Source organism: Solanum tuberosum, unplaced genomic scaffold (assembly GCF_000226075.1).
Source record: "Solanum tuberosum cultivar DM 1-3 516 R44 unplaced genomic scaffold, SolTub_3.0 scf00337, whole genome shotgun sequence".
Classification (NCBI taxonomy): domain Eukaryota; kingdom Viridiplantae; phylum Streptophyta; class Magnoliopsida; order Solanales; family Solanaceae; genus Solanum; species Solanum tuberosum.
In genome coordinates this window covers 168,571-177,633 of record NW_006239266.1, presented here as the reverse complement: position 1 = coordinate 177,633, position 9,063 = coordinate 168,571, and the positions used below count along the sequence as shown (strand labels likewise).

The following is a 9,063-nucleotide window of genomic DNA, read 5'->3' as shown; positions in this document are numbered from 1 at the left end:
ATATATATATATATGAATAACAAAATACTCATTACTTAACTAAAGAGTTTCTCTAACCAACAACCATCACTATAAATCTCTTGATGATACAACATCTCGTTCACGCTGTCAGAACTGTCTTATACCTTGCCGGAATATAGAACGAACTCAACTCATGGATCCACTATAAAGGACTGCTCAAAGGCAATGAGGAGTCACCCGAAAGTCGATGTGATTTTAACCCACGCCTACGTGGTTTATTCTAAATTCATAGCTATTGCACACATAACAATTCAGATCAATACAATTCTCAACTCCAAAATATCTTCTTTCATAGTTCTCTCTAGAATATTGAGATCCATTGATGAACAACTCGAGCTAAATTTTCTAGCTCATAGCTCATATTTTTACACGAAACAACACCGAGTATAAGTTAGAGACCTTTTCAGCAGTTATCATAAAATTTACGTGTTAGTTTTATAAAATTTAACAAAGAAGATAGACATTTTCTTTTTATCATTACTAGTATACGTACCCGCACGTTGCGCGGATATTTAAAAATCTAATAATTTTTAAATTTAGAAAATAACTAATACAAATTATTAGTGAGTAACAAAAGTACATGTGTAATCATATATAATGTTTTAGTTTTATATATATGCGCTTCATGCTAACACAATTTTTCCATAATTTATATCAAATTTGTTTTTTGACAGTTTTATTTGACAAAATTTAACATAATTATCTATCAAATAAAAATTATGTTTTTCTGGAGGTAGTCTTTTTTAAAAAAAAAAATCAAACTGAAAAAATTGTTAATTATTTTGATGAGACATGTGGCTTTATTGGCAAAAATATGAATTTATAGTATTTTAAATTTATCCTTTTTAAGAAATGATAATTCGAAAATCATTCTATTACTAACATGTGTTTTTTTTTTTACAAAATAGAGATTTGAAATATTTAAAGTCATTTTTAGATATAATACATGAATTCACAAACCTTTTAATCATGGCATGAGTCTGATCTCTATCTAAATAATTATACACCAATACAAATATAAAACTTAATACTATGTACAATTTAAAAAGATAGATAAATAAAGACAAATAATAATACAAATTACAAATTAGTACTATAATTTTGAGAAATTATATAAAATTATATATAAAAATGATATGCATCAACTCAATGTTACCATTTTTTCCCTTTGAATATTGTGTTATTCATGACGAAGACAGTACTTTTGAAAAGAAAATTGCTTCATTAATGTGAGAAATTGAAAAAATATGATAGTGCGGAGGAAAGGAAATGGGAAAGTGGGAATAGTAGGTGGTTTATAAAACTGATTCTTTGTTTTATTTATATTTTACTTAATACATATGCTCAAATAAAATGTTTTTTGTAATAATATATTAGGTAAGGATAAAATTAAGAAGTTATAACTATTTGTAACCACTTCATCTTATAACACTCTTCTCAATTTTGAATTATTATTTTATTAAAAAATAAAACTTATGCATTATTTTTAGTAAAACTAATTAAATTATCAATTCAAATGTTAAAAATTCTATCAAAGACTTTTAAAAAATTATAATTATTTATAATTATATATTTATCTTTTAAAACTAATTAAATTATTATATTGTTGTAAGTTTTCTATGACTTAAAAAAATAATCCATATATAGGCCAGGCCACACGTAGGCAGTGGGTATTATTATTATTATTATTATTATAATAATAATATTATTATTATTAATAATAATAATAGATATTCTCCCCCTTATAATAAAAATGGATGATTGAAAATGTTAAAAATAAATAAATTTTAAATTTTAAATTAATTATTTTCAAAAGTAATTAATTTAGCTAAGAATATATACTATCCATAATTGAATAACCTTCTTATATGTTGCATATTTTATGTCCTTGAATCTTTAATTTTTTAAAGAGATATCCATTTTTATTTTTATAATTATTTAAGATTAAAATAGATTATTAATTTTTTTCGTGTTTATTATTTTGAGTGGAGATATATGAATTATTATGTGCCTATGATTTAGGAGAAGATATTCTACACTTCTAGGAGTATTTAATTATTATTATTTTTATTTTTTTTACAAAATAAATCCCCTCTCTCTCAGCTGGCGCACGTTAGAGTGCACTAACTTGCACCTTGTCGGAAATGGGACGAGGACGACCACGGAAACTGACGCATAAAGATCAAGCGGAGGAAATATTGCATGGAATATCTACTAGTTCTAATGGAAGGAAAACACACCAAGCTCCCCTGACTGAGATACAACTAAGCACACCAGAGGGAATGGCGGTGGTGGTTTCAGATAAGGACAAAGGAAAACAAGGAAGAGAAGAAGAATGGCCGAAATTAACACATCAACAAGGATCTGGTGGGGGTACACAAAAAGACCCTGTTTAGGTCAATGGAACAGTAAATAGGGAAAAAAATGTGGGTAATGCTCAAAGGAAATTAAATCCAGAGGTAACACCTGAGAAGCCTTGGGCGAACCTATTTTCCACAAATCGACTGGCTGCGAGATGTATGAATCTAAACTATATAGCTCTAATAATTGTTGAGGGGGAGAAGGTAGTAGAAATTATGCCTGAAAATGTAGCTGAGGATGATATGAAATGGGCACCTTCGGTGGTTGTTTATGTAGTAGGAGTAACACCATCTATTGGAGCTATGGAAAGGTTTATTATAGAATAGGGGACTTTCTCTACTAAACCAGTAGTGTTATACCACTCTGATGGGTATTTTGTAGTCAGATTTGCAAATGAAGAGGAAAGGGATAAGGTGTTGTGTGCAGGGCCTCATTATTTGCTCAAAAGGCCTGTTATAATGAAGCCTTGGCTCCCAGAATTTAATTTCAAAGAGGAAATCCTTACCACTATTCCGTTGTGGATAAAACTTCCTAATCTTCCCCTTAACTGTTGGAATTTTGTGGTACTAAGCAAAATAGGCAGTAGTTTGGGAAAACCACTCTATGCTGATGAATGTACAACTCAAGCAAGTAGAATTTCATTTGTGAGAATACTTATCGAAATAGATGTGACTAGACCTCTTCCTAAGATGATTAAGATTCGAGATCCTAAGGGGAAAATGCTGGATCAGCAAGTGTGGTATGAGTGGAAGCCACTATTTTGTCAAAAATGTTTACAGGTGGGTCATTCATGTGTAGACAAGCCAAAAGTAATACTAGCAAAGAGAGGACAAGGACTAGGGCAGAGGAAAGAATGGAGGCAAACAACAATAGGAAATAAGAATCAGGAGAAGCAAACAGAACAGCAATCAGAACCTATTCCTAAAGTGGGAGCACAAAATGAAAAGCAAGGTTCACAGAAGCAAGAGAATTGGCAAATTGTGAGATACAGGTCATCTAACAAAAGAGTGACACTACAATCTGCATGGACTGATATACTGAACAGGGAGAGAGATACATATGTGAAACTGGGCATAGAGGAAGCTAGTATTGAACCTGAACCTCCAAATAAAATATGTTAGTCACTTGGAATGTAAAAGGTTTTAATTAGGAGGTGAAGCACAGGGAGATGGGGTTATTTCTGAGGAGGAATAAGGTTAATATGATAGCAATATGTGAACATAGAGTTAGAGAAGATAGAGTCAGTAGTATTATAAATAAAATAATGCCAAGCTGGAAATGGTGCACAAATTCTGCTAGCAATGTGAGAGGAAGCATTTGGGTGGTTTGGAATCCAGGTGTAATTAATTTCACTACTGTCGAAAATTCTACACAACACATTCATGTGAAGGTTGAGATGCAAGGGAGCAAAATAAAATTTCAATTTACAGTAGTGTATGGCTTGCATTCAATCACATCTAGAATCCCTCTATGGACAACAATAAAATAGTTAAACACACACATCAATTAGCCATGGTTGATTATGGGAGATTTTAACTCCATTTTGACAGCAGAGGACAGACCTATTGGAAGTCAAGTGCAAAGCTCAAAAACAAGAGATTTTCAAGAGTGCATCAATGATTGTAATTTAACTGAGTTGGTCACAGTTGGAAGGAAATTCACCTGGACAAATGGACATGTGTTTAGTAAAATTGATAGAGCACTAGTTAATGCTGAGTGGGTACTGCATATTCCAATAGTACAAGTGTTGGTTATGGATCCACTATTCTCAGACCATTCTCCTCTGAGTATCAATGTGGAGGAGCACAAGGATGCAAAGAAAAGGCCTTTTAAAATTTTCAACTGTTTAACACAACATCCAGAATTCAAAAATAAGATCAATGCAAGCTGGTAAATCAAAGGAAGAGGTATGCAATGGGTCTGGCAGAATATGATGAAGGTGAGAAGAGAATTGAAGCAACTAAATCAAAGAGAATACATGGGGGTATCAGAAAAGGTCCACAAATTAAGAGTTGAGCTAATGGACATGCAAAGTCATATGAGAATTATACATATTCCTCAATGCATGATTGATGAAGAAAATGAGCTAAGGACAGAGTTGAATAAATGGAGTAGGATTGAGGAGGCAATTTATAAACAGAAATCCAAAGTGCAGTGGCTTAAGTTAGGGGATTCAAACACATCATATTTTTATGCTAGTATGAAGAACAGGAAATCCCAGAATCAAATAACCAGAGAAGCAGTGAGGCTTTATCAGAACCTGTTAGGACAAGCAAATCCTCTCATGCCAGCCACCCAGCCAGCAGTAGTAAGAGATGGACATGTACTATCTAGAGCTCAACAACTGGAATTAATCCAACCTTTTACAAAAGATGATGTTCTGATGACACTTAAAAGTATTGAGGATAACAAGGCATCAGGTGGAGATGGATTCAACTCTTATTTTTTCAAGCAAACTTGGCCTATTATAGGTGAGGAGGTAACTACTATTGTTCTTCAATTCTTTAGCACTAACCAGATGTATGCTCCTATTAACAGAACTTCAGTTACTCTCATCCCTAAAGTACAACATCCTAGCTCTATTAAAGAATATAGACCTATTTCTTGTTGTACCACAATGTATAAGATCATATCCAAAATGCTCACTCACAGACTCCAAGGAGTTATGGACTTTCTAGTGGACCCTAGTCAAGCTGCATTTGTACCTGGTAGAATGTTAACAGACAATGTCATCCTAAGTTATGAGTTGATTAAGGAATATGGGAGAAAAGGAATCTCACCTAGGTGTATGTTCAAAATTGATATGCAAAAGGCGTGCGATTCTTTAGAGTGACATTTTCTTGAGGAAGTTCTGGTTGGTATGCAACTACCTGAAAGGTTTATTACATGGATTATGAAGTGTGTCAGGACAGTCTCTTACTCAATTATGATTAATGGATGCCCTAATGTTCCATTTCAGGCAAGAAGAAGGGTAAGGCAAGGGGATCTTTTATCCCCTTACCTATTTGTTCTGGCTATGGATTATCTTACAAGACTATTGAGATCATTGAGGAACAAAAATGCTTTTAAATTTCATCTGAGATGTCAAAAGCAACAAATAATTCAGCTGAGTTTTGCAGATGATCTTCTCTTATTTAGCAGAGGAGACAGACCATCAACTACACTTCTGTTTGAATGTTTCCAGCAATTCTCCAAAACATCAGGACTCATAGCAAATCAATCCAAAAGTTGTGTGTACTTTAGTGGAGTCCCAGAACCAATTCAACAACAGATACTGCAACACACAAGTTTCACCAAAGGAGCTCTCCCTTTCAAGTATCTTGGGGTGCCACTCAGTTCAAAGAAACTATCTATTAGCCAATGCCAATCTTTAATAGATAAGATGGTGGGGAGGATCAACACATGGACAGTAAAGTTTCTTTCATATGCAAGAAGGCTCCAGTTGGTACAAAGTGTCTTAACATCAATCCAAGCTTTTTGGTCACAGATCTTTCTTGTTCCTAAAAAAATCTTACAAACAATAGAAACATTGTGTAAGAGATTTTTATGGAAAGGAGATGCACAAAGCAAAGGAAAAACACTCATTGCATGGGACACATTATGCTGGCCTAAGGTTGTTGGTGGTTTAAATATAACTGATGTATATATATATGGAACAAAGCAGCTATACTCAAACACCTGTGGAATCTTGCACAAAAAAAGGAGAAGTTATGGATTGTTTGGGTCCATACATACTATATTAAAGGCAGGAGACCATGGGAAGTAGCAGGGCAGCAAGCTTCTTGGATGGTGAGGAAGATCATACAAGCAGGTCATTGGATTTCTGAGGCTGGAATACCAATGACAGAAATCATGGATGTAGATGATTTCACCATTAAAAGTATGTATAAGAAGCTTAGGAGGGATTTCATCAAGGTGCCATGGAGAAGGTTGACATGCAATAATCAAGGGAATCCAAAATGGATCTTCATACTCTACTTGACCATACATAGGAGGTTATATACCATGGATAGGTTGGATAAATAGGGGATACACACGGATCAAGTATGTGCACTGTGTAAGCAAGAGCTAGAGACACACCAACATCTTTTTTTCTCATGCACTATGGCTGCTAGGATTTGGCGTAAGTTATTACAGTGGTTATGCATTATCAAGAACACAACAGGGTGGACAGAAGAAATGGATTGGGCTATTTCACATGCCACAGGAAAAGCAATTCAAGATGAGGTATATAGGATGACACTCGCAGCAACAGTATACTATGTCTGGCAAGAGAGGAATTACAGAATTTTCCAAAAGAAAGAAAGAACCACAGAGATGATCACCAGGAGCATCATTCAAGAAATCCATTGTAGAAGCAGTATGCAACCGAAGCTGGCTGAATTCATTCGTAACTTCAATTATTATCCATAGAATAGTAGTTTAGTGGTAAGGGTAGTAGCACGAACTTTGAGATTGGGACTATGTCCATATCCAGAATTTCATAACACTTTGTACATATTGATATATCTGGTAATAAAGCTTACAATTACGAAAAAAAAATTATTATTTTTTCTTAAAAGGTAGCTATTAATAAATTACCTCAATTTTTTAAACTCATCATAAAATTAGTGCTCAGAAATTTGAAACTGATCTCAATAATTTTAAAAATTAATTGTAATAACTTTTGGAAATAAATTAATTAATTTAATTGTTATAGGAGGCAAAAGTTAATCTTGTAATTGCTATTAATAATGGGTAAAAAAAAAGTGATTTACGCTATTGTAGTAAATCATTTAGTGAATATAGAAATAAATTTTAAATTATATGTATTGAATATTTATGTAAAACATTGTTAATAGTATTCATATAGATTATAAAAAAATGTAAAATTAGAAAATAAAATCTCATTAACTATACAATAATTATTATCAACTTAAAGATATTAAGAAGCATGAGGTCTTTACCACATTATGATATATTTTCCATTAATAAAATAGAATAAATACATAGATTTGGTTAGCTTATAGATGAACTTTTGGTAAATAACTTTTTTTATATTGAGTCTGTATCTAATAATATCAATTGCATCAACAACAAAATAAACAATAATTTTATAGGATACTATTATATTATCAAAAATGAATGCTACACTTTCAGTATGTGTAGATAATAACTTTGACAATATTTCAAAAATAAGAATAAAATTCAGATTCAAATTCAAGAAATTCACACACTAATCAACCTGCAAAAAAAAAAGTTACAATCATTAAAAATAATTAATAAAAATAGAAAAAAGAATCAACAAAAATTAACGATTTACAATAATTATAGATAATAGATTTTAATGCTTAAAAAGTTGCAATAGATAAAACACATACACAAATCTCATGATAGTATTAATTCTATATATGAAGTTTATTATAGTGATTTTTGTCTCAACAACTACGAAGTCACATTAAAAGGAGCAAAATTAAATCGTCAAAAGAAAAACGAAAAAACGATATTAACTTTAAGTAGTATTTTTCAATATTTCAAGGATAAAGAATAATATCAATTCAACTATATAATTAAAACGACAGATTAATTAAAAATATTGTAAATTACTTCTAGTGATTCGGAATACCATAATCATATAACACGAATATTCAACTTTTATTGTATCTTCAATAGTTCATGGACAAAATAATTACGTAAAGCTATAATTTATTGAATGCATTAAATAATTATTATTTTTTATGTGTCAAGTTGTATTAACTATACAAAAATCTTCATATTATCTCACATCTTATATAAACAAATAATTAGAAGAGAATATTCATAAAATTGCATAGTTCCCCCAACACACAAACGTGGAAATAAAATAACCGGCAAAATTCAATTTCTATTCATGCGAAATTTGATCACATTGGAATACTTTATATACTTTTATAAATAAAAAAAGTTAAGGAAGAAACGTATTCACCAATAGATAGAAGAACTAGCATGAATTAAAGAGATATTTATAATAATAAAAAAAATTAACCTGAATTATTTGCTACCCATCTGAAACATTAATAAGTAAAATTCATGGAGTGTCATCGTTCATCTCTTTTTCTGCCATTTGAAAATTTTGAATATTAGCATGTCCTATGAGATATGAAGAGAATTGTGTTTTTTTAAATAGATAACTGAGAAGTTTAATCTCCTACAAAATAGTGAGGAAGTTTAAACTATTTTCACAATTGCAACTTTTATCTCTAAAACCGTTTAATATTTAATTTTTAAATTCAAGTCTTTTAAGTATATTAAAAAAACGTGTGTAGGTGTGTTTATGAGTTAGTGGAGATTTTTTTTTTTTAGTTGAGAGATGGTTTAAAAAATATGTTACAACTCTATTTTTTTATACTTCAATTTTTTTAATCAGTAAATATAGAATATATATATTATAAGTTGTATTTTTTTAAAAAAGATATGTTTATTTTAAAATGCAAATAAGAAAAAAAAAACAGTTACCGTGTTTAAGATAATTTTAAAAATGTTTTAAAATTTTGTGTATCAATAAAAAATGGTTTTGCAGTTACATTTCCCTTATTTAAAAAATTGTTCTAAAATTATATAGATTTAATTCATTTTAGTTATTTAAAAAATATGTTTTTTGTGGTGCCGACATGTTCACCTCTCATATTATATAGATGAATATAGATATAGATAATATATATA

General features: G+C 30.9%; 1 protein-coding gene across 1 annotated transcript; it reads left to right on the top strand.

The window, feature by feature from the left end:
- The first annotated feature begins 2,597 nt into the window (after nt 1-2,597).
- Nucleotides 2,598-3,503, top strand: LOC107063362 (uncharacterized). The gene is made up of 2 exons (XM_015315160.1): nt 2,598-2,692; nt 2,768-3,503. Exons 1-2 carry the CDS (start codon nt 2,598-2,600, stop codon nt 3,501-3,503), a joined length of 831 nt encoding a protein of 276 aa, XP_015170646.1.
- Nucleotides 3,504-9,063: the final 5,560 nt, after the last annotated feature.